We start from the raw sequence: 26,010 nt of genomic DNA, 5'->3' as shown, positions 1-26,010 counted from the left end.
ATGCTCATGCACAGGTTATATGCACTCCTATATATCCACTTCTTGATGTGGCAGTGCATGATTGAAATTAATTTTTAAATACTTTCAATATGGTTGTATTCTTTTAAATTTTTTTGAATTCTGGGTATCTTTTATTAACCTTTAAACAAGCATTATTTGAGGTTGAGCTATATATGCTTGGTAATATTATATGCTACTCCTATGTAGATGTGGCAACATGGTATACAACTTCTGCTGAAAAATCTAAATTTTATATCATAGTATGTAGTTAATAAATTAAAATGTTAATGAAGAAAAGATGAGAAAGGCAGCAAATCCATTTCTAACTTGTGTTTCCCGTTTTTGCTTCACCTCGTTCAACTTTCCTTCCAGCATTATCAAGTAGTTTGTCTTTGTTCTTCTTCTTCTTATTATTATTTATTCATTTTTTCCTCGTCTGACCGGCGGTGACCATACCGTGGCCTCCATTCAGGCGCAACAGGAATTCGACACGTGCCGCCTTCAGTACGCAACTCCATTCAGAGCGCCAAAATCACATACTTCCCGTTAACTCACCGGCGGACTCAAAAAAGTATCAACTGTTAATAATTCGTCTATAAGACGCGTTTGGAGTCCGCCTGTTTCCTCGAACCCCCGACTGCGCTCTCTGTCTTCCACCCCGGCGGGTGCCTTCCTCTTTCTACTGATCTCCACGAATCTCCCTCAAATTCCCCTTTCGCGGTTCGAATTCTCGATCGAATTCGCTTCCAGGCATCGAAGTGGATTGGTTCTTGCGGTAGGTGGGTAAAGAATGAAGCAAGAAAGGTAGATCGCTCGGTTCTTGATGCGTTCTCGGCCTAGCGGAGGAAAAAGCGCTCTCCTTTCTCTTCTTCGAAGCGTTCGCAGCATTTTCTAGGGTTTCTCACCGAAGAATTTTGTCTGTGGGAGGACCCGACCATGGAGTATGATCCCTCCGATAGCAGCGGTAAGCGGCATCGACCTTTCTTGTGTTATGGCCATTTCTCATGTGTTTCCTGGGTTTTTGGGGCAACGTTTTGAGGAGTTTCTTTTCAATTCTTATGCTGGAAAGGAGCTGGGTGTTCATTTGTTGGGCTAGCTCGGATAGCTTGCGATTGTTGCAAGATTGAAAAATTAGGGTTTAGAGCTTGATTAGTTTCGAAATTGGGTGTACCTTTCTCGATCCCTCATTTTTTGCATGAAAAGTTTGTCCTTTTGTCTGTGTATGCTAGCTAGGTGTTTGATTTGTAAGCCAGATGGATTGAGCTCTGGTTTTTGGGAGAATTAGGGTTTTTATGGGTCAGACTTCATGGTTTCAGTGTTCCTTTTGCATTAGGTAGTGGCAGGATACAATATCAGGTAAATATAGACTTTTTTGTTGGGGGACTAAGGATTCAAGACATTCTCACTTGATTGTGAAATCTGATTTGTGCTGGGATGTAAATATATTGCATCGAAGCCATCTTGAACTTTACATTGGGTGCAAAGTGAAATATACTTCTATTCAGTTCCTGTGCGTTATAGCTGCAAGTATTAGAGGTGGGAATCGAAGCTGTATATGAAATTCAATCCGTAGCTCATAGTTTATAGACTCATTTTCCTATATTTAGAAGCTAGAAATAAATGTGCATTTCTATAATTTTGTACTGCAACCTGTGACAATGATGTGGTTACCATGATAAGAAGTGACTTTGGGAGCAGTGTAAGAAATAGACTTGATAAATCCTGAATTGTAGTTTGGATTGAAGTGAGAAATATAGTATGTGAAGCAGTATTTCATAATATTTTTGGGGAAATAGGTTTAGCGATGAATAACCCTGGCTCATTTCATCCAAACAAACATGTGTCTGCATGTCCTTCTAAAGTTGATTTGCCCAATCCATGTTATTACATGATATGGTTGAAAATTAAGTCTGCCATAAAGGATGTGGATGGTGTTATCTAAATATCATGGAACATGTTAGGCATAAAATAAACATCAAGAGTCACTGGCAATTGCAATAGCTTAGGATCTTTTTTCTTCATCTCTAACCTACAGCAAGCTCCTCTTTGGTTTCTTCATCTATGAATGACAATTTTCATGGACTGAACTTCATAGGTTTCACACGTAACTAGCAGGTGATGCAAGCTTACTGTGCCAACATTTATAGTGCTTTCTCCTAGAATTTTTTGATATATATATTTTTTTAAATGTTGGACACAATGCAAGAGCATCATATGTTAACATGGAAACAATTCTTCAGAGGCTTGACATAAGATTGGCAGGTGGTCCTTGAAATATGTTCATTTCTGGATATGGACTCAGTATAGTACTTTTTAGTTGACCTCATCTGTTTGGAGAAAAGGCTTGGTTGTTTTCTCTAGTGAGACTATATGTTTCCAGTATCTGAACAGACAATTTGTTTGTGATCCAGGAAGTATGATATTGAATAAAAGGATGAAATGGAACTTGTTAACTAATAATGGGATCAAGGATGTGGTTCCTTCCTTTTTAGACACCTATTTCATTTGTTATCATCTTCTTATTGGAATCAAAAGGTAAAGCTGATGCCATCAATTAGTTGGATCTGAGGGTCATCACACATTGTATCTTAAACTAATCAACAAACAATTAATTTCTTGCCCATGTGGCTGGCATCTTATGATTCACATTATTCACACGGTGGAGATTTTCCACCAGTTATTTGAAAGTTAAGGTTGACTGGTCTTGTGAATAAGTTATAAGGACCCTGCCACATTAGGTTGGAATGAACACTTTATAAAAAGCTGACTCTGGGGAAAGAGTCCGGCTAAGTTCATGGTTTAGAACTATTCATGTTGCTAAAGGTAGTTATGAGATCTTTTTATTTATAACACGTCCCAGTACTTTCCATGTATTTGAGGGATAGTCATGACGATCTTGCCTCTCATACATTGCAAAGGAAGTACATAATCTGCCAATGTGAGATACTAATATGTGTGATAATATAAAATGCGCAAAAGATGTGAATATTTGATTCATTTTATTTTCTATACTGCTAACTAATCATATTTTTGAATTCATTGGACCTATTTCATATATCAGTAAAGAAGACTAATTAATTGAGATCTAATTGGGATTACTAGAATTTTATGTAGCTAATCAACTGGTTTATTGGCATTTTTAATTTGTTATAAGGTTCCAAGGTTTCCAGTTTTACTTAATCAAAGGTCCTTTTCATCAAAGGATGCAATGAAATGTGGTCTTGTTGAACTGGAAGAAGCAGATGACTCATGTCCAAACCTTTAGAGTGTCTTCCATGGGATAAGTTCCATCTAGCGATTTCTCTTAAAGGAACTTGAAATTTGCATTCATATGTAACTTAATTGACAATCTGTCCTCCCATTGATATTGGGAGTTAATTCATTTAATTGGATGGTGCAGTACAGCATTAGAGAGGGGTGTTGTAGGGATGACAGAATTCAAAATGCTGATTGAGCAGTATCTTGCTGGCGTTTCAGGTTCAGACATGATATTTCAATGAAAGTGAACAAATTCCTACAAAGGGCTCATAGTTTCCAACTACTAAGACCTAAGGTCGAGGGATTTAAGGTGGATTTAAGGTTTAAATTGGATTCTAAGGCTTAATCATGAAGGGAAAAAAAAAATTACAGGTTGCCAATATTTACTTTGGCAAGGAACATTAGCAATTTATATAAGGAACATTAGAAATTACGGGCTGTCAATTAGTAACTCCACTTTTTTTTTCTTGTGCTATTCCCCTTGAGATTTCTTAGTATCATCGTAATCTTTTTTGTTCCTTACATACTTAATACTGGTGTTTTTGATATTCTAATGTCCGTCAATTGACTGCAGGGACTGATGATGACCTTCCACCATCACATCAGAACAGGGGTGCAAGAGGAGGGCGTGTCACTGGAAATGGAAGAACTATCATTGGTGCTTTTTCATACCCCAGGGTACACAGTGACATGGAGACTCAAATACACCTGCTTGAGCAAGAAGCATACAGTTCAGTTCTTCGAGCATTTAAGGCTCAGTCGGATGCCATTACTTGGGTATCCATCCGCCCATAGTCTTATCCAAATAATGTGTCCTTTACTTCTTCCTGCTGATATTTATTGTTAACCTAGTGAGATATTTGATTTCTACAGGAGAAGGAAAGTCTTATAACTGAACTGAGAAAGGAACTGAGAGTATCTGATGAGGAACACAGAGAACTGTTAAGCAGGGTTAATGCTGATGACATTATTAGGAGACTTAGGTTTGTAAATAAATGAATCTTATTAATTGAACCCAGAACCCACTTAGATACACAACACGTAACAATGAATTTTGTCCCTTTCACTAATTGTTAGTGTGAATTGTTTGACAAATTTTATATAGGGAATGGAGGGCAAGTGGACGCCAAACTGGTTTGCTTAATAATGCTCAACCCACACATGATCCGGTACCCAGTCCCACTGTTTCAGCTTCTCGCAAGAGACAGAAAACATCTCAGCCTGTACCTTCTCTATCTTTGGGTGCCCCATCTCCTGGACTTCATGCACAACCAGTTGCCGCTTCCATGCAGCCATCATCAGCAGCGGCAAAACGGGGAGCCGCAGCAGGAGCAAGGGGCAAGAAGCCTAAATCAGTAAGTTCATGATTTAAGCACGAATATTTTGTAAAGTAAACTGCATTCTCCATTTTCTTGTTCATTCATATTTATTGATATGCTAATTCCTCTAATTTTCAGGGCCAGACGTTGCCTGGTGTATCTTCAATGAAGTCCACTCAATATCCTTCCGCTGGTCCGAGTGGAAGGGGACAAGTTGCAAACAGGAGTTCTACAGGTGCTGTTGCAGAGGCACCACCGTACGATCCACTAATCGGACGGAAAGTCATGACAAGATGGCCTGAAGATAATAACTTCTATGAGGCTGTTATTACTGATCACAATCCAGTCGAGGTGTGTTCGATTATTTTAGTGCTCATCATCTCGGTGTTGCAGTTGTGTATTGCCAAGCTTACCCTATTCCAATTATTGTCAGGGTCTTCATGCTCTGGTTTATGATATAGGAACAAAGAATGAGACATGGGAATGGGTTAATCTCAAAGAGGTGATTCAAATTTATTCATGGCAGAGATGATTAGAACCATAACAGACTAATTTGTTCTACAATTGCATGTAGTTTTATACCTTTTGACAATGCTCATATTTAGTTTGGTAAAATTTTAAATAGTAAAGTTCATGAAGTATCTTCATGTTATATCTTTGTGTGAACAACATATAATCAGCAAAAGTTGTTCTCTCTATAACTGAAATTATCAATGATAAGGCATGCAGGAACGTATGCTGGGAGGCTAACCCTTAGAGATGGGTTAATGTTGGTTGAAAATTAGGCACATATTTAAGGAATTTCTTTGGAACTAGTTGTAGTTGTAAATTTTAAGAAACTTATTGAAAAAGAATGTGGAAGACCTAATCCTTTTGGGCATCAAAAAAAATATAGAATTAATGCATGCTGGAGTCTTGCTGGTTATTCTGTTAACTCTCTGCTACAGAGTCTATTTATTTTTTATTATTAAATTGCAGGTTAGTGCAACATGGTATTACGTTTTGTCACCCAGTTAGGAGAAAGAATGTAATTTTCTAGCATGTTATTTGAACTGAATTGCTGATTATTTGATAATGTATCATTTGGGCTACAAGAATTGCTAACATATTCCCATACTACAATTTGTCCATGACTACATGACTGATTTTTGCAACGGCAGCACATTACATATCTTATGGTCTATGTTGTTTGTTGCCATTTGGCATAATTTTTATAGGCTTGTTGAATTATATTTTTTGACATAGCTGACATTATTAATGCATTTTATGTGAAAAACTGATGGAGTTAGCAACTTGCCATAGGAAGCACATTGTTTCTTTTTTTTTTTTGGTGGATATAGGAACCACATTGCTGCTGATTTATAGCTAGTTAGCAAGCTCAGTTGTGATGGCTTGTTTGTTGAATTGATGGCATACGTGGAATAGTGCAAAAGAAGATACGGCTGGTAAGGTGCTGGATGGTTGGAGGCTAACATATAAATGATCTTTGACAAGCTAAATTTTTTTTTGAATGTGGCCAGAAAATGATTGCAGTTATGGGTCTCCTCAGCTTGTTAGCTGAATCATAACCTAAACCTGCTAGCAAAAGGAATATAAAGTGTTTTAACAAACAGAGGGTAACAGCAGGAAAATAAGGGATGGATCGGGAACAGTATTTTAGATGAGTAGATGTGTGCTTATGACTTTTAATTTGCATACACTTGACAGGCGCTTGTCTATACTCAAGCAAGGTGGCTCTTAGTGCAATTTAAAATTGAAAGGACTAAGGTGGTTGTTTTTTTGTGTAGTAAGGATAAAGCTCTGACCCGTACACCTTTCATGTTAGTGTTTAAGAATTATAACAAAGATGGACCTGTGTTCGACTTCCTGCAGTTCAAGAGTTATATGGATAACGATGGTGGATTGGAAAGCAAATTCTGCTTTCATTACACCTCTCCAGAATTTATAGGGAATACAGGAATTGTATTTCTGTTAACCTCCTCATATGGTTTTTAAGGTTATTAAACAGGGTATTGGATGGTCTTATTCATCATCCTTTATAGAAGTCCTCTTAATTTTGCAGAAGCATTTGAATGCGCCTTTCATTGCTGATAAGATGGAATGTGGCTATTGGTTTACTTGTAAGGTGGTTATGGATAAAGCTTGTATTTAGATGGTTTAATCCTTGTCTATATTATTTGCTCAGTTTTGTTCTTAGATGGAAGTGATGGATAAAACTTGCATTAGTGTTTCCATTTCTCCTTGTCCTTTTATTGCTGCCATGTCCATTATTTGAACTCCCAATGGTTCAGATCTTGTTCCTAGAGGAACACATCACAATTTAATTTCCACTTAGGAAGCGGCAGGGCATATGGCTCCACAGGATCATCTTTAATCCTCTGCTCCCATAAGTGTTTCTGATGGCATTCAGATTTTGATACATGCTCTCAGCATATCCAAGTTATTTAGGTATTGTATGGGACTGCAGGAATATGCTCGCTGTTCTCACAAATTTGACAGCTCTTCAAGTGATAAAATCAATTTGAGTTGGCTGCTCCATAATGCAACTTATATTGCTGGATACATAATATTATGAGGCAAACTTTGAGAGGGGAAAATGTCTGTTATATCTGGATCTGGAATAAAAATGGGTATCTGTTTATCAAAAAATATCTAGAAGATACTTTTCCCTTTTAAAGAAGTTCTTGTAGTATCTTTGCCAAAAAAAAAATGTACATAAAACAACATGAGATGTAAGAGTAGGACATGGGATTATGCAGTTTCAGATTTTGTCGATATGATTTGTGCCTTGTCCAGTTCCTTCTTGGTATACAACAAAGATGAGCTCAAAAATTGTACAGCCATCAATGACATTATGAGATGTAAGTATGAGGCTAGCACCAATGCATCTCCATCTTTTCTGGCACTTTTGGTGCATAATTGTTTTTTTCCTCAAATTTTGAAAATTGCTGCTACACTTTTTAAGAAATAAGTTTTCCTGTTCCATCCTATGATCTGCTTCTATTTTGGCTGTCTTAGATGCTTGATTGCGGAACCAATAGATTTTCTGATCCGATCGGAAAGAAGAAAGATTTTCTTCAACCTACTCAACTCGAATCTCTCGGAAGAAAACTAGAAAAAGATAGAAGGAATCTCAAAAGTATGGCTTAAGTCCCTTTTTCTTTCATTAATTCACCACACCTCCTAAACTATGATACATAGCCCTTATTTATAATACTAGCGAGGTCCCACCTTTCACAATTTGGATTGGACTCTTTTTCTAGTTTGAATAGGACTAGGTATCCTAAAATAAATATGACTAATAAAAATATTCTAAAAAAGCTTAAAATCTCGAAATATTCTGGAAAAGATTAAAGTTTTTGAGGAGGTAGATATTAACTTCTATATCAACTCTGCCTTTTGTCGCTCTACCTAATTTTTCTCGGATAGAGAGCTACGTCCGGTCAAAGTCTTACCCAAAAATAAAACTTTCAGTTTGACCAAGCTGTTTCGGAGCCTAAATGATGGAATTTCGATCCGATTTAACTTCCTAAGAGGTTGATCCAAAATTGTAAATCTAGAAAAGATATCCAATTTCAAAAAAAAAATATCATCTCAATTGGGCATCGTACAATAAAATTATGGCCTTTTGAAGTTTGGTCTGCGACTCAACTTTCCGATATGGCGGATTTTGCTCTTGAACCCTGTCCAGTCCTGCTTGTAGTGGCCAAAATGTTCCACATTGAGTCTAGTGATCCTTCTGAATTCTCGTAGTGACCAAAATTTTTCATGTCAAGTTTGGTGATCCCCTTGGACACTTGTAGTGGCCAGAGTGATCCATATCGAGTTTGGTGATCAGGAATCGTAGTAGCCAAAGTAGTCCACATCAAATCCGGTGATCCTTTTGTATCATTTTTCACCAAGGTTTCGCTTTATCTTAAGCTTTTGCTTTCTTATGTTTTCTGGGCCATGAGGTTATGTGCACGGTAGTAGCTGAAAGAAATATTGACTTCCAGCTGATTGCCATTGTATAATTCAGTAGATATTAAAAGTTAGGCATTTTCAGTGTCTGATGGAATTTCTTTTCTTCTTAGATGATTTTCCATTTGTCAGCCATCCTGCTGGTAGAGTTTCTTACCAGCATCTCTTTGATGCTCGTAGCACTTGCATACCCTCCAACAGCTAGTATATAAACATTCAGAATGTTTTCATTCTCCTATCAGAGCCATTTCATTTGTTGAAAATAATTGGGTTTTGAGCTTGAATCTGCATATATGCTACCTGTCACTGTACCAGCATAGCTCCATGAACATTCTTCTATCAACATTGTGGGTATGGCTTTAACACCTTGAAGAACTTCAGGAATTTGCTTAATATTCAGTTCATGTCATCTAGGTTCTTATAGTAGAACCTACTGCAAAGATGTCCTTTAATGTCTTTATAACAGGAGATATTGATTTGTATATATACTTCATTACTGGTACTGATTTCCATATATTTAATTAGTAGCTGAGTAGCTAGGTGAAGAACTGTTAGATTTCAACACTGAAAAAAAGAAAAAGAAAAAGAGAAGAAATACTCTCAAAATATTAAAAAAAGAGGAAAGGAAAAATGGAAAAAAAATATATATCTTGTTTATATTGCTACCATGTTGGATCATCTAGATATATGCATTGTTCTCAAACCATGGGGGCTTGCTTATCACATTTAGCTTTTCCAAATGCTCAGCTAGAACTCCCTGTCATTTTCTATTGTTGAAATCTGCTGGTTAGAGTATTTCCATGAGTTCTCATTAACAAACAAATGCTTCTTATATTGCAAGTCCATCCAAAACTGTTCTACGAAGGGATGCGATTTATTATGCAGGTAGTTATGTGCATTTCTTGTATTTGGTTTAAAAATTTCTCTAACTGCAGATTTCACCTGAAGATTTTAGATGGGAAGGTGAGGATCCAGGCATCAATCATCAGCCGGGTCGAGCTGCGCCAGGTCGTGGGGCTAAGAAGTCTACAGGCCGTGGTGGTGCCATTCCAGGTGCAGGAAGGGGAAGAGGAACCTTGAAGAATCAGTCCAAGAAAGATTTTGCCCCATCACAGAATGGCATTGGGAAGAAGCGCGCTGATGACATTGAAATACTTCACACGGACACTCTAATAAAGGAGGTATGCATTTGAGAAACTTGAAGGGCATGGTGGACTGGAAAAATATTTTGACGTAACCTTCTGTTTTTCAACTTCATTTTATGGTGTCAAGCAGGTGGAGAGGGTCTTCGGTGCAAGTCATCCCGATCCCTTTGAGATAGAGAAGGCAAAGAAAGTGTTAAAAGTAAGATAACTCTTATAAACTGTTATTTCACAGATGATTATTTGCATCTGCCAACAAATATGGAAGGTACTTCTTGTTATTGCAGGAACATGAACAGTCACTAATCGATGCAATCGCAAGGCTTGCGGATGCCTCTGATGGTGAGAGTGGTAAATACTGATAATAGGCCCGTCTTTCTGTTGAATTTTACATGATTTCCAGAATATCAAGAAGGCCTCTCGAGTTATTTGCTTTCAGTTAATTCTATACATGCCTCGTTGACATGATGAAATGTGGAAACAAAACTAGTTGAATCTAATAATATTTTTCCTCAATAGTTTGAGCATTATGGCAATATGTAAGAAGATCTTGATACCATCAACTGAGTGAATGCTTTTCATTTGCTTGGGACCCCAACCTCAGTCGTCGGTATGATTCTACTCGGCCAGAAACAAGAATTGCCGCACTTTTCCATATGATTTAGAATCTGCCGCATTAGTGAGATGGGTGTGTATCAAATTTTGATTCAACTTATACACATTGTTGCATCATACTGAATGTGTTTTCTGATGCGGAGGAAATAACCAAGTGTCACATTGTGAAGGAAGCTTCTTGCTAAGCCATCATAGATGCATTTTAAATCCAGCAAGTTACTACGTTTTTAAGAAATTTTGCATTTATCCAATGAGTTCTGACCTCACAATTTTCCATGATGCAGAAGAGCGAGGCCGTCAGCGCTTGCACGGGCTATCCATGGACCGAGATCAAGGATGGAGGAACCAGCAATATGCTGGGAACCAACATGGAGCAAACTATGAGGACATGGCAGGTGAAGGTAGAGAAGGTTCTGATGGTGACCACATGGCTGGGGATGGTGTTGCATCAGACTACCGGCATGATGGTGATGACGATGACATTTAACTTGGGGTCGACCAACCTTTACTTGACATCGAGGGAGGAAGGCCCGTGCTCTGTAAAATGCAATTGCTAATATTTATTTCTTACCACATGGAAAAAATAACAGCTCCTTTATATTCAGTGGGAAGGATAACTCTGATCAGGGTTCGATCTTGGTTATTATTTCAGTGAATAGGATGTGACATGTAAATTGTTTCGATAGCCGTCTAGTGTTTTCATGTTTGCAGGTTGCATCAAGCTGGTTCTGTAGGTTTTGTCTCATTCTGATCTTGTGTGTGTTTTATGCAAAGATTCAGTGAAAGAGCCATATGCAACAACGAGGTATTTGCTTATCATTGAGTGATTGATTGCATTTGGGTTCCGATCCATGCCCAATTCAGGTTAAAGTGGACAGGTCCAATCCTCTTATCATGGCTACCCATACGGAGGAGCCTCAAAGCATGTAGAATGGCAAATCCATGATACTGGATGGGGTATGGTTTAATCAATCATGAATCCAATCAATCATGGTCATGATCCCAAACGTAGATTGCTGTGACTGGAGGGAGGACTGGGTCTCTCCAGGTCAGTCCCAGTGGAAAAGGGGATAGCCTGAGATGAGTGCTTACGAATAGGTAGGTAGATGGAAATCTCTCAATACGAAAGGGTAAGCTCACAAATCCAACAGCCCATCAATCATATGATCCTGCACGAGAGGTAGTCATGGGCCAGGCCGGGCTTCAGACCAAATTTATTTAAAATTTAACATTTTTTGTGCTCAAGCCCAGTGCACGATGCACTAAGTGGCATATGTTACCAAGGCATCTCTAACATCCGCATAATTGTTAACAGAAAAAAATAGTGTCAGCATTTAGTAATGCTAGGGGCAATTCAATTCCCATTTTTTTTATCGCAATATAATGTTATGCAAGATAATGCAATTGTTTATCTAAAAAGGAGCAAGTTCTAGAGGAAATAGATCATCGACACTAAAATATTATGTGTATCAAAGGTTAAATTGCTCATCCAAAGAAACAAATCTAAATATGTCAGTTTTATGGGTATGGTGAGTCCCGTCAAAAATTAACTGTCAACAGTGTTGCACAAGAGGCATGCAGCATTAGTACCAACAAAAGAGAGAGAGAGAGTAATTATGCATGAAGTCAATAGTACATCGGCATTATTTTGTATCTTATAATTCCACCAATAGCCACTGTGCTTCATAAAATTTCACAGTGGGAAACGATTTGCATGGCCTGGTGCTTCTGCATCAGAATCATCCGTTTTTCAGTCTCGTTATAAAGCAAAGAATGTGTTAACTGACACCATGCGACACGTTTCCATATTTTTATAATACTGTTTTGTTCGTTTTCCTATTCAAAAATAAGTGCAAGTATGCTGGTTTGTCATTTTTTTTTTTTGTGTGATCTCGTGCCCTAAAAGTATATAACAGTTGCTGAAACTGAATAGTCCTCATCTGACCAGCTTCCATAGGTAAGTTATATTTCAGTCAATTGTAATGTGGGGAAACATATAATGAATCGCCCTCATCATCTCCAAACTCAATCGAGTACCCTGGTTTAATACATCCTCTCATAATCAAAGATCTTGAGCAGGTGTGACATTAGTATGTGTTCTTTAAAACTATATCAGACAATTCCTTCATAGATTAATAGATTATATAGAACAGGACTTGCAATAGTATTTTAAAAGACCAACAACTTGATGCGTTATTTCTTGAACAGATCCATCAATTTAGAATTATGATAATTCAGCACGCTTTCTATTAGCCAGTAATCATTGTGGGTATCTCCCGATTCCTGTCGTCATTAAAAATCCCTATTCCTTATTTGAGAATGTCGAGTAGAATCTATCCATAGCAGTTGGGGTAAAGATAGCATCACAGGATAGATAAAAGAAGATTTGATGAAGAAATTAGGCACTAAGATAGCAATATCTAGTCTACCCACATACCTAGCAGGGATATCATTTCCAATTGAACCTCCTCAATCATGGATCTGGTCTTTGCAACTTAAATCTGCGACCACATTTTTGCAATATTTTGGAGAACACCAACATAACCATTGCTTATTGGCACAATCAAGACATCAAGACATTGGTTGAAACATGATATTAGTTAACATATGAGGAGTCCCACAAGAACTTTGAAGCTTCTAATGGCACTGGATGTTGGCTTCTTTAGACCCTTTCATTACAGGTACCGGCCAAAATCTTTTCCACTGCCTCCAAAAGCTGCCTCTAGTATTTGCTGACAAGCAAATGTGTCGATTGGAGTGGCATTGTCTCCTGAAAATGCCTGCTCAACATTGACTTCTAAACTCATACTTGAGACTTCCTTTGTTCTAAGTAGTTTCATATTCCCTATCTGGGTCTTCCAAGTTCCCACTGAGACACCTAAACATCCTGATATTTTCTTTTCTTTTGTGCATATACCACCATGACTCCAACTGTCTGATTCATATTTGAAGTTCAACTTGAGTCTCATGGGGAAGCAATATTGACACAAGACCTTAAAAGTACAGATTAGTTTGTAAAGCTGAGTATGACCATTATATCTCCTCGTGTTTATATAGTTAAACCTAAGCTTATGAGATGTTTAAGGAGAGGAAACATTTCTGGTTGAAGACATATCCCATCTAGAATCTCGCTCCATATACACTCCTCGAAGTGCATGTTATAACCAGGTTTTACCAATCAAATTATAACTAGTATCTTATCTGATATTCACTCAAATACAACAAAAAAGATATCATTAAAATCTATTTGGAGAAGGAATCCAGTCAGCACAAATCAATCCACTTATCCACATGCAATGTTACCACAGAACCCAGGGAGTCATAATAATAAGTAAGTGCTGCAAATCCATCAACCACAAACATAACTCCACATGTAACTATTATGGCTAAATGATGTCTATGTTTTGTTGACTCTCCGCTATAAAAAATCATTGATATTATTACCATGAATCAACTCCAGAGTTTACTGGTTGAGTAAGTTGATTATCCTGTAGATATAATAAGCAAATGAAACTAAAAGAACAGAGAGTTAGTGGGATGCAGAATTGAATATAAATTAAAAGATCAACAGCAGTTTGGAGTAAGGATCTATTCTAGATAAAGAACTTAGCAGATTTGGTTTGAAACTAGAGGACTGATTAATATGGAAAAAAATGAGAAGGTATAGAAATTCATTCTCAGGGAAACATGCTATTAGAGAGACTTAAGTGCCAAGATAAGAACCGAATTACCTTAATTCCATGAAGATAGACAGTATGAGAAGTGCAAAAAATTTATGACTTCATAGTTCTCAGTACAAGAATATTAGATGACACAAAAATCCATTGTAAGGGAAGGACAGGGAAAAAAAAAAGTTTGCTGATGAAAGAAGATAATAAGAATAGATGAAAGAGAAGAGAAGAAGAGAGCAAATGTAGCATAATATATGCATAGCATGCACACAAACACACAAACATATATGAAAGGATGATTTGATATAGGGTATTGTCTGGCCCCACTAACAATCACATTTATCAAGGCAGTAAAAGAAGGGCATGAAAATTCAAATTTGAGAAGACACGCATGTGGGTTGGGGGGTGGAGGGGAATAAATAATCATCCCAAGCCTACATGAAGAGGCATGCCAAAGTTCCCCGCAAAGTCAAAAGATGATGTCACTACTTTGACTGCTCAGCCAAATCATTCTAGATTCTTAATTTCCTTTGAAGGTCCACCAATTTCTTTCTTACCTGTTATTTTACAGATTGTGTGTCGCCAAAGTAAATCGTTATTAAAGCATGTATTTTGAATATAATGAAGGGGGAATGAGGATGCAGCCAATGATGGTAAATGACAACCTTTTTCAAATCCTCTCAAGAAGGTAGAAGAGAGCATTAAATAAGAGATCATCCTGTATTTTATCACATCTTGAACATTATATCCATATCAAATCTTTTTTTGTGAGGTTACTTCATGTAATGATCTCTCTAGGGTGACAAGCCAAGCTAAAGCTTGGCTCTTAAACCCAAAAGGAAGGCCGCAAAACCCTTTTCAGACTATCTATTCAAATTTTTCTATTTCATGAGATCTGAACAAAAAATCTTTGTGAATGAGTCCCTTATAAATACCTGCACCTCGAACTGTCTTCCTTGGAGACAAGATTAAACCTCATAGGTTATCCAATGAGAATGTAAGCACTTCAGTTTTCTTATTTTCTGAGACTCCATGTGAAAAGGCAGTATACTATTCATTATCCGTGCCTTAATTACAGTCCTAATGACTAACGACTCGAGACTTTCTTAGAGCTTACTGAGATTAAACATCAATATGACAAATATTTTTTTGATGTAAATATGACAAATAATGACATGAAAGATCTGATTTCCTATAAATGTTCGATTTAATGCATTTCAGATCAACCAAAACTTAATTTTGATGATGAAGTCCTCTTCTAATCTCAATTTCAAGAAGAGCAAACGACCAACACCTTGTTACCTACTGCACATCTATGAGGTCGCTTAAGGAAAGAACAGAAACAAAACAACTGGACGCATTCTTCTGAAATATTGCAAGACCCAAGACCATTCTTATCGCTCCTGTTTAAATCCCTGGACACCAGAATAATATACTAATATTCAGTAGTAAACTGCGAATTATGACTTATTATGTTGACGGGTGTTTTAATAAATATATATATATATATATATATATATATATATATATATATATATATATATATATATCATGAAAAAGCTTATAATAAAATTTCTGATTCCCTATTTGAATAATCATTGTCTCACCGAGCACTTCAGTTTTTTTTATTTTCTGAAATGCAAACACTCAAAGTATTTGAGTATGTTTGTTTTTTCGTTTCCTACAAATTAGTGTAATTCCATACGACATTGACTTGGAAGAGAGCATTAGCACAAAACTTCTGCTGTTCCTTCCGTCTACTTACACTCTTTTCTGAAAGCATTCCCAAACGTTCCGGACGTTTTCACTCAGACAATTTTAAGAAGTTGTAATTGTCGCCCGAAACAATCAAAAAGACCAAAGAAATAAGAAGCCCTCGCCAGGAAAATTATGCCACAAATCAGTCGCGCAACTCAAAGTGATACAAAAAAACGAAGTAAATTGCTACGCGATGATCATACCCATGATAAAACCCTTTCCAAGATATCGTAATTACGCATCAAATTCAGGGCTTATCAAAAATGAGAGGGGGCAAAAAGTAGACACCTCGAAGAGCTCCATTTCAATTCTCAACAAAGCAGCTCAAAATCTCAGAAGAAAAAGGGAGGAAGAGGAGAGAAGGCGGTACCTGGGGAATGAAAACCCTGGCGATAATCCCATCAGGAGATGATGACAGCGTCGTGGATCAGGGAAGCAAGAGTGGAAGAGAAGGGCTTCCGATGGCGGTAGATGGAATCGGATCCTGGTGAAATAGCGGAAGGCTGAGGGTCGGCGGTGCGGCCGGTAATTGGATTGCATCCGCTTTTTTAGGCTCCTATGGTCCGCGGAAAGCATTTTGCCCTATAGAAATATAATTTCTGAAAACCAAATACTTTTGATATATACGGTTGATTACCAAAAAAAATGACAAATTTTTTAAGTACTTATATTTAGTTAGCATCCACTTTCCTGAAAAGTTACGTGTAATTTTTATTATACCTTTAATAAAAATTAAATTTTTAATATATTTTTAATGCTTTTTTAATGCTGAAGAATTTTTTTGGAAAAAAATAAAAATGGAGTGGTTTCCCCATCATGGGAAAGTAATTTTCCTATGTTTCTTATGGGAAAAACTTTTCCATAAAATATGGAAATCATATTTCCATAGAAATACAACTTTTCCGTCACTCTCCTTTAAAAACTCCAACTAAACAAGCGACATTCCATTACTTTTTCGTTGACCATACTTTCCTCCTTTTTTTTTCCCGCGAACCAAACGAGCCCTTAGTTTTTTACGATGGGTTAGCACCGCCAATATCGAGCATGTGCAATGCACGTGAAAGAAAGCATGACACATGACCTAGAGAGAATGAAAAGACGAATGTAACCCCATCCCTTTTTGTATGGTCGAGACCGTTTCATTCTTACATGCTAAGCAAGAACTAGATTAATTGCGATGATTCTTTATCTTAAAAAAAAAGAACAAAAAATACATTTTGACTCCCTGTACTCTGCAAGAGCTACACATGGACCTCATATATGTGAATCCGAAGACACCCTACTGGTTCAACCGCGACCACTTCGTGCTCCCCGCCAGCCATGGAAGCATGCTCGAGTACACACACATAGGCAGTAAAACAAATGGGAGCAAAGTCAGGGGAGAAATCTTAGTTGAACATCATTCCAATTTAGTTTTGCTATCCTTATGCAATCAATTTGAGAGGAACCCGTACTATTTGATTAATCTCAAGATGTAATTTATTTCATATCTAAATACATATGCTTTTTAAATATATTTTTTTATCCAAAGTTTAGCAACTCAGGACTTTATCTCAAAAAATTATACTTTTTTTAAATTATCATGTACTTCTTCCATTCAAGCCTTAATGTGCTCATCACGGCTCATGGTCGGCCTCAATAAGCTCATGTTGTAGTGTTTTTTAGAGCTCGTTTGGTTCGTAGGAAAAGAAGGAAAAAAATGTGGTCAACGGAAAAGTAAATAAATACTTCTTATTTGATTGGAGTTTTCAAAGGAGAGAGACGGAAAAGTTCAACGAAAAAGTAAAGAAATGTCTCTTGTTTGATTGGAATTTTCAAAGGAAAGAGACGGAAAAGTTGTATTTCTATGGGAATATGTTTCCCATATTTCATGAAAAAGTTTTTTTCATGAGAAACATAGGAAAGTTAATTTTTTGTGAGCCGGAAATCGAAACATTTTTATTTTTTTCCAAAATGGTCCTTATTTGATCTAACGCATTAAATACCTAATTTTTATTAAGGTATAATAGGAATTACATATAATTTTTCTAAAAGAGTGGATGATCAACCAAACATAAGCACTATGAAAATCTGTCACTTTTCCATAGTCAACCAAACATGCCAAAAGTACTTTTCCAATCATTCTCTTCCTAGCAATATACTTTCCATAAATCATATTTCTATGAGAGAAAATGTTTCCCGCGAACCAAACGAGCCCTTAGTTCATATAGGCTATAAATCAGATCTGCTTTGGTACCATTTGTAACAATTCAGAATCTCATTCAAAAATACTAGTCGAAAAATATTTTTTAAATTCCCTAGTTCTGTATAAGTACCCAAATCATTTCCAGCAAATAACCGATATATAACTAAAAACATGACGCACGAGTCTTCACATAAAGATTCCAAACATCTAGAAGAATACTTTCTTTTCATTTATTACATAATGATGTAGCATTATGCTAAGCATACTAATTCTTGCCTTGTGGTCTTTACTTCTTTTTTTCTACCATCCTTTTAAATATGTCTTTACTTGTTTTCCATACCTGGGCACCAGCCTCTCCTTCTTTTTCTTTTTCTTTTTTTTTTTTTTTTTTGTTGCTAAAGCGAATAGTACATACACCTAATAAAGTTAGAAAACAAAATGCCTCCGACCAGCATTGCATACTAAATTTTTCGGAGGTAGAGATGCGTCCGAGGACACTGCCAACGGTGATGATGGAATGCAGGGGACGCCGATGGCAGGATGCGAGACTATGGAGGCAACTTGGAACAATTGCACAGGCCTTTGGGGTCAGCATATGGACATGAATGCGTTTATGTGGCCCGCTGGACCCACCCACAATGGACTGCTTTGGACTTTAGGCTCTTGATAACGGAGGGTCTGCTCCTTTACTCGGTTACAAAAGCTTTCCTTTATTAAAAAATTAGTCATAAAAACAACCTAAGCCTGGTCCTCTTTTTTTTTTTTTGGCTAAGGTACGCCTGGTCCTATTGGGCGGGGGAAAAAAACAAACAAAATTAAATAAACCGCACAAAAAAAAGAGCACAAAGTAGTACATCGGACTGAAGCAAAGCCGCTCCCCCGTAGCATCAGGCAAGCTTTTGGAATTTTGGATGGTTTTGCAGGAGCCTTACGCCACAAACCTTGGTCACTGCTAAATTAACGGATCAGACGAATAGCCTGGAAAATGATTACTCCAAGTCTCCAATTTCCTTTTCGCTTATACGAGGGACCTTGATTCATGCAACCTCCCAAATAGGCTCTAACTTCTATATTTCAGGGTTATTAATCTAAGTTAACATTACGTTAGCATTTTTCAGTCCATAATTTTTATTCTTCTGATTTATCGAAAACGGTAAAAAAAATATAATATATAAATAAATTTATCTCATTCTATAAATTTAAGCTTTTGATAGAGGTTGTGATTTTAACATGGTATCAAAGCAGCACTCTTTAACCTCGTTATTAAAATTTTACGCTTAAATTTTTAGAATAAGTGATGGTTATAACAGGAACAAAACCTGTCTCCCATGCATATCTTTGCAAAGAGTTGATAGGAAAGATTATCTGGTCCAAATACGTAAAAATGCCTTCAAATTTTGAACCTCCTTCCACTTAGAAGGGGATAGCCACCATTATAGGCTGCCAGGTCAGTTTGGATCCTCTCCCCAGATAAGAGAATTCCAATTTTAAATAATCGATCGTCCATGTATTGAAATGGTTCAGATTGGATGGGGCCTGTCATCCATGATTTACCCATTTCAATGAGACCTCTCCAGGTCAAACCCAAACAGGAGAGGATCCTGGTTCCACCGTTTTTCGAAATAATTTGTCAGATGTCACATTAGTGTTTTATTTGTTTTCCCTCAAATCAATACCGTGTAAGTACGGAGATATGTAATTAAGATTACCTATTATTTTCGTGTAAACTTCATCTGGTAGAACATTCCGTGCAGGTCCACCAACCCTGTGCACCCACTTACACGTTGAACATCGGGTGGGACCAACCAAAAGAGGATATGTCGTCATATGAGTGCATAGATCTGTTCATTACAATATGAAATCTGACATCGCTGACCATGCTCGGGTGAAGTTTAATAAAAGTAAATTTCCAACAACCGTGCCGGGCCTCAAGGACACTGCACTTGGCGCCTACAACCCAGATAAGAGCATGGATCCTCTCTGTGGTGCAGCTTTCACATCATGACAAAATGAACGGCTATCAAATAAAATGATACATAAATATATATATTTATTGCGGGCGTCTGATTGGGTATCGTTCACGTAACGGTCATTTAGCCCCCACTCAACTGAGAAACACACCTAAACCGCTCAAAAAGGTATAATGGTAGAGAGACTTTATTCCACGTGGCTCGCCATGTGAGCCTCTTGATCCAGCGCGTTCGTAGAGATACCGTGCTGAAAAGTAGCCCTTCAGAAACTATGCACCCTGGATCAATTATGTTTGTACGGGGATGAATAGAATAAAATTTCTATTCTCTATTTATGTACTCCAATCTCCTTCCTATGAATCGATTTCCTACAACCACCATTCATCGAATAGAGGATGGTAAGAATAAATATAAAAATATTTATTTGTTGGTTAAATTTTGACAACAACATTCTTTTTAAATCATCCTTAGGTCTACAAGAAAGTCGACAACAAATTTTGGCTTTGTATGTGGCCAGTCATTCACTCTGAAGTCACCTTATAGGTTTGGAAAGGAGAGCCGCCTAGAGCGCTTTGAGGTTTATTTTTTTTTAATTTTATTAGATATGTTTGTATTAGAACTATATGATTTATTGGTTTAAAAAAAAAAGAAAAGAAAAAAAAACTATGCTCCCAGAGTCACGTGGAGTCAAGATGATATGGAGTCAGACAGGTACTTTCGTGAGCCAAAGAGCAACCAAAAATCACAACCACAAAGTTGCATTTCATGCTTCTGCAGGTACAGATATCAAAATTCGGATAGAACAACATAGTATATACTTACACATGTATGTACATATGCTATATATACATAGCTGTACATGTATGCATATGCATTTGATATTTTTAGAATCAGGTGAGGGCAGGATCCAAACCAATCTTTGGTATCCCACTATATAAGTGACTACATGTATGTATATGCCTATATGAACGTAACTGTACATGTATGTATAGGCATTTAATATTTAATCAGTGACTACATCAACTCAATCACAAGGTACCTCCAATATCAATTTAACAATTCACTAATTATCTTCAGCTTACTAGAATCCGACCCAAAAAGTAAAATATTAGAAAAGAAAATAATACAATAGAATAAAATAAAAAGATATCATGAGCCGGTGGCGACTCAACTAAGCCTTCAACGCGGTACATAAATTTACATCCGCTGCCACTCAGGGTCACCTTCTCACTCGTTTCCGTAGAATCCTTCCCACCTCCTCCGCCGCCTTCTTCACCGGAGGCGGAGGAGGCGGAGCCACCGCCCTCTTGCGCGGCCTCCCCACGCTCCTCTTCACTGGGGCGCTCTGCTTCGCCTCCCGCTTCGACGTCGCAGCGCCGAGGGACAGACGGGAATAACGGTTTCTTCCATTCCTACGGCCTACCTTCTTCCGCTGCTCGGCCCCCTTCCCACCATCACCGGAGGAGGCGCTGCTCCTCAGAGTCGGCAGCGCCCCGTTGGACGTCGGCGAGCTACGGTTCATCCGATTCATGATCTCCCCCGCACCCTTTCCCTTCGACGCCGACACGGCTTCGCCGCCTGCGTTCTTCTTCTGTGATTTCGCCGTTGCTTCCGCTGAATTCTCAACAACAGCGGTGGATTTAGTCGTCGGAGTGGAGATAGGATTGGAGCTCTTCGATACTCCGCTACCCCTGTTTCCCGCGTTCCCACAGGTTTTCTTGCTCCTCAGACCTCTAGGCCCGGCCACGGCGGACCTCTCGTTCTTCCTCTTCTTGGCAGGGATCTCGTACTCCTCCACGTCTCGCTCCTTCCGATCAACTCGAAGCTCCTCCTTGTCCTCCTTCCCCCCCTTCGTCCCCGCCGCCGCCTCGCCGGAGAGGGAACTCCGTTTCCGGCAAGCAATCAAGGGGCCCGAGGAGGTCGGCTTCTCGAGCGGTTTGCTGTCATAATCCGGATCCGATTTAAAATTAGTAACCGGCGGCGGCGGCGGCGGCGGCGGCGGCGGAAGAGGATGCGCAGGTGGGGTGGGTTCAACCGCTTTCGGCGGTCGGGCCGGCTTCCAGATGGTTCTGGCCATCTCCTTGGAGATGAGCCCATGGAGATGGACGGCTGCGATGGACTCGGGCGAGCTCTTCGGATAGAAGACGATGGCGTTGTAGCAGAGCAGCAGCAGATCGCGGAAGAACTCCGCGCTCGTGTACGCCTCCCCGCACTGTCTCCGTTCCAGCTTCGCCCGCACCGTCTCCAGGTCAACGTGTCGCCGTATCAGGCTCCGGTATCTGACGCTCTCCTGAAATAAATTAAAAACTGTTGGAAAAAATAAAAACAATATGGAGTATATATAAATACGCTCTCTTTGGCACGAGTACACGCCCCTTTACATCGTTCTGAATCCGTTACTCCGCCGATGTGTTTGGAGACAGACGTCGACAGACGGGTGCATCTATATAAAACAAGGGATGATTGTAACAACCAAGAAGATCGTAGTGCACGCGGGAATTGGAATACTTGGAGGGAATTTTGGAATCTGATGAAATGTTCTTCACGTCAGCAGGTTAAGTAGGCACGACTTCTGGCTTTCCATGTTTTAGCACGTACTTTAGCTGCACCACAAAGACATCTTATCTCGCAATGGGGATATGTAACCACCCCCTGCCACGAGCCAAACGAGCTCAGGCTATATACACTTTAAGCCTTGGCACTTATTTGAAGCGCTCTTCCGAGAAGAAAGGTAAACGGCTATACTTTTCACCATAACTCATCATCCACGTAACTGCGTAAGAGAGAAGAATCTACGGGGGATGTAACGTCGAATATCCGTCAAGATTCGTACAATCTATATCGACTGGCTGTACCCCGGTGATCATCTGTTGCTTCAAAAAATAACAATAAAATTGTGATATTTTTAAAATTTATTAATGATATTGCTATTTTCATGTTCCTTTGGAAAATTGAAACCGTTTCCTACGGATGAGATTTCATGAAGGTTTTTCGGCCTTTCAACCGTAGTCCCGCGCGAACTACGTGAAATATTGGGGGCTTTAATTTTTTTAATATTATTTTTCCCCTCAAATTTGAGAGGGGATATCCGATTAATCGCGAAAGGAAACGCGACGGATGGGAGTTACCTGGCTCTCGAGCCGGCGCTCGAAAACGGATCCGTAATTGCGCGCCAGGATGACCTCGAGGAAGGCGATCGACGGCTGGGATTCAGCGGCAACCCGCTTACCGACAGGGGACACGGCGTCCGCCTCCGGCTCGTTTCCGCCGTTGCTACAGCTGGAGACCACCTTCCTCCGCAGCCAGAGGCGCCGCGGTCCCCTCGACAGTCTCGCCGAGCTCTGCAAGTTGCTGGTCTCCTTCGCCCCCTCCCCTTCCGCCTCCGCCTCGCCGCCCTTCGACTCGGCCACCGACTCGCCGGACTCGCCCAGACCCTGCAGCCGCGCCGGGTTGGCCTCGGCCGCGGCCTTCGCTATCGTGTCGGAGCTCCCGTTACAGGACGCCTCCCCGGCAGACTTCGCGTCCCCGCCGGTGGCCGGATCGGCTATCTGGTCCTCGGCACCGGGCGCCGCCTCCGTTTCCCGGAGTCCTGCGCCGGGTTTCGCCTCCTCCTCTTTCCGATTGGTTGAGTTGGACGAACGGCTGGAATCTTCACCGGAGATCCGGTTTCCGGAGACGTTCCCCGAAGTAGATCCAGGTGATTCGCCTTCCTTTCTCCCCTCCTTGTCGTTTAGATCCGGTTCGCCGTCCTCCCTCTTTCGGAGGCTCCTTTCGCGCTCTTCGTTTAGCTTTTTTAGCTTTAACTGTAAAGAGCTGAATAAAAAAAAAAAACAAAAGAAAGCCTTGTTAATTTCCAAGATCACCGCACGTCGAAATACCAAAACCGTCGGATCCTCGTTACACGGCTGATAAAAACATAAGTAAAATATAACTAAAAATCTTTTTTTCGGTACAACTAATTTTTTTCAAAAAAAAATGAAACAAACGGGGAGATCGATTTCTTTACACGATGGAAACATCGTGGCGCTGAACCTCGCGACGGAGCTCGGCGACGCGGAGCTTCCGCAGCTCCTCGAGCCAGGGGATCTCCACCCCCGGCCGGCCGCACCCATCGCCGGCTTCTCCATCGACGCCGATCTCCCCGTCGGCGGCGGAGAAGCGGCACTGGAGTTCGCGGTACCGTTTCCTACAACCCTCCGGCGTCAAGAGGAACTGGTCGGCGGAGGCGCTCCGGGTCCGGATCTCCATGGCCACGGAGTCCCAGCTCCGCGTTCCATGGCGACTCACGGCGCACGCGAGGAGGAGCTCCTCCAGCGTCCCCCAGATCTCCGCCGCCGCCTCCGGATCGGTCGACCTCGCCATGGTTCATCTCACCCGGCTCTGCAAACCCTAGGGTTTTCCCACCCGTTCTCCTTCGTTCCTAGGTTTAGGATCCCTGCTCCTATTTCCCGTAACCCTTTTCTTCCATCTCCAAGGGACCGCGGAGGTATATAAACGGAGTTGAAAACGAGCACGCGATCGAAGAAAATTCTACTGCCCTTTCGGCAGGGGTAGTTCTAAATACACCCCCCCTATTGCTCAGGACACCCCCTAAAAATTAAAAAAAAAAAACCCAAACTAATCTTTAGTGTAATTACCATATTGCCCTTGAAATTTTCTCAGTACACCCCCCTTCCTCCTCCTCCGTTTCGTGCTTCGTTCGGCACTGGATCGCCGAACAAAATACTTCTGTTCGGCTGAACGGTGCCGAACAGAAGCCTTCTGTTCGGCGATCCAGTGCCGAACAGAAGGCTTCTGTTCGGCAACCCTCAACCGAACAGAATCCTTCTGTTCGGCGGAGGGGAGGGGAGGAGGGGTAGGAGGGTGGGGAGGAGGCGGCGGAGGGGGGAGGGGTAGGAGGGGTAGTTGGAGGAGGAGGAGGAGGGGGAGGTGGAGGAGAAGGGGGAGGAGGGGTAGGAGGAGGAGGAGGAATGGGAGCAGGGAGGAATAGGGGGTGGAGGAGGAGGCAAAGAAGGGGGAGAAGGCGGAGGGGGATGCAGAGTAAGAGGGGATGGGGATGGGGGGCGGAGGTAGAGGGGTGGAGGAGTAGGAGGAGGGAGGAGGGAGGAGGAGGAGGAGGGTGAATAGGCGGAGGAGGAGGGGAGAGGGATGAGGGGGAGGCAGAGGTGGGCGGGAAGAGGGGGAGGGGGAGGAGGAGGATGAGGAGGGGGGAGGAGGAGGAGGCAGAGGCGGGGCGGAGGAGGAGGGGAGAGGGATGAGGGGGAGGCAGAGGTGGGCGGGAAGAGGGGGAGGGGGAGGAGGAGGATGAGGAGGGGGGAGGAGGAGGAGGCAGAGGCGGGGCGGAGGAGGAGGGGAGAGGGATGAGGGGGAGGGGGAGGTGGGCGGGAAGAGGGGGAGGGGGAGGAGGAGGATGAGGAGAGGGGAGGAGGAGGAGGACTTGGGATTTCCAAAATTACCAAATACCCCATGGAGTTGAGGCATTTTCACGCAGCCTGCCGCATCATTTTTTGAACAATTAGAAAAGCTGTTACCATCTCAAATGACGGTATTTCCCCTGGTGGTGACTTATTTGTCGTTTTCTTATGGTAGGTAAAGATGAGAATGTCACCAGCGAAGGCGAAAGCCTGATATGCTCATTCCGGATTAGGCGGCCTTGTCGCTGGTGGGATCGTGGCCGTTTGGTTGGGTTGTGTTTTAAGCCACTGCTATGTTTGGGGTGGACATTTAGAGATCAGATCGGCTGGATGGGTTGAACACAGAAGTTCGAGCGCACCAAATCTTACCCTGATGCGTGGGATTTGCTCCCGGGAAGTGAATCCCACTCGTGAAGGGCGTATTGCATATAAATTTTGGGGTGACAATAAACAACGTTATTGGAGAGAAATGATAAATTGTTGATGAGTATGATAAATTGTTGGTGAGAGATTGAGAGATGAGGTTGTTGCCGTCGAATCAAGACCGAGGTGGGAGAGCTGCTGGGTCAACCCTGAGATCGGTGGCAGGTGAGTTGGGCAATTCGGTTGATGCGTCGGGTGCTGGGCTTCTCCGAAGATGGTCTGCAAGAAAGTCTGCTTGCCGAAAAGTTTCCGACAAGAGATCCTTCAATGCCTAAGCCATAATAAAGTGGCAACA

The 26,010-nt window shown here is 40.6% G+C and overlaps 2 protein-coding genes and 1 long non-coding RNA gene across 10 annotated transcripts; 1 reads left to right on the top strand and 2 right to left on the bottom strand.

Moving 5' to 3' along the window:
- Positions 1-556: 556 nt before the first annotated feature.
- On the top strand, positions 557-10,979 carry LOC103702291 (protein EMSY-LIKE 3). 8 transcript variants are annotated; one of them, XR_015971449.1, is made up of 11 exons: positions 557-964; positions 3,833-4,035; positions 4,132-4,241; positions 4,364-4,613; positions 4,716-4,928; positions 5,011-5,079; positions 9,473-9,718; positions 9,813-9,881; positions 9,967-10,030; positions 10,199-10,367; positions 10,579-10,979. XR_015971449.1 is itself a non-coding variant. In XM_039127990.2 (11 exons), the coding sequence occupies exons 1-10, from the start codon at positions 937-939 to the stop codon at positions 10,337-10,339; spliced, it is 1,299 nt and encodes a 432-aa protein (XP_038983918.2). In that variant the 5' UTR covers positions 557-936; the 3' UTR covers positions 10,340-10,367; positions 10,579-10,979. The 8 variants fall into 8 exon arrangements, 7 of the variants coding, with proteins under 7 accessions (XP_038983918.2, XP_017697134.2, XP_008782869.2 ...); XM_039127990.2 differs by having other exon boundaries at positions 9,967-10,021; positions 10,284-10,367; XM_017841645.4 differs by having other exon boundaries at positions 10,284-10,367.
- Positions 10,980-13,591: 2,612 nt separating this feature from the next.
- On the bottom strand, positions 13,592-16,231 carry LOC120111304 (uncharacterized). The gene is made up of 2 exons (XR_005512475.2): positions 16,094-16,231; positions 13,592-13,807 (listed from the first exon to the last, which is right to left on the bottom strand). It is a non-coding gene; the product is annotated as an uncharacterized LOC120111304 (long non-coding RNA).
- A 4,668-nt stretch (positions 16,232-20,899) lies between these two features.
- LOC103702290 (uncharacterized) lies at positions 20,900-24,410 on the bottom strand. The gene is made up of 3 exons (XM_008784641.6): positions 23,885-24,410; positions 23,007-23,691; positions 20,900-22,168 (listed from the first exon to the last, which is right to left on the bottom strand). Exons 1-3 carry the CDS (start codon positions 24,238-24,240, stop codon positions 21,098-21,100), a joined length of 2,112 nt encoding a protein of 703 aa, XP_008782863.4. The 5' UTR covers positions 24,241-24,410; the 3' UTR covers positions 20,900-21,097.
- Positions 24,411-26,010: the final 1,600 nt, after the last annotated feature.

The sequence above is a fragment of the Phoenix dactylifera genome, chromosome 11 (assembly GCF_051530095.1).
Source record: "Phoenix dactylifera cultivar Ajwa chromosome 11, Ajwa_hap1_PhDact_Kaust_v1.1, whole genome shotgun sequence".
NCBI lineage: Eukaryota > Viridiplantae > Streptophyta > Magnoliopsida > Arecales > Arecaceae > Phoenix > Phoenix dactylifera.
Note: the sequence above shows the minus strand (reverse complement) of the source record. Positions and strands in the feature narration are given on the sequence as shown.

Bases quoted from the DNA above. Each gene is read 5' to 3' on its own strand.
- LOC103702291 (XM_008784643.5), top strand. From the start codon at position 937: ATGGAGTATGATCCCTCCGATAGCAGCG. The intron at 4,929-5,010 runs GTGTGTTCGATT...AATTATTGTCAG, and splicing joins CTGATCACAATCCAGTCGAG to GGTCTTCATGCTCTGGTTTA. The intron at 9,719-9,812 runs GTATGCATTTGA...GGTGTCAAGCAG, and splicing joins CGGACACTCTAATAAAGGAG to GTGGAGAGGGTCTTCGGTGC.
- LOC103702290 (XM_008784641.6), bottom strand. From the start codon at position 24,240: ATGGCGAGGTCGACCGATCCGGAGGCGGCGGCGGAGATCTGGGGGACG. The intron at 23,692-23,884 runs GTAAAGAAATCG...TTTTTTATTCAG, and splicing joins CGCCACGATGTTTCCATCGT to CTCTTTACAGTTAAAGCTAA. The intron at 22,169-23,006 runs GTAACTCCCATC...AATTTATTTCAG, and splicing joins AGCGCCGGCTCGAGAGCCAG to GAGAGCGTCAGATACCGGAG.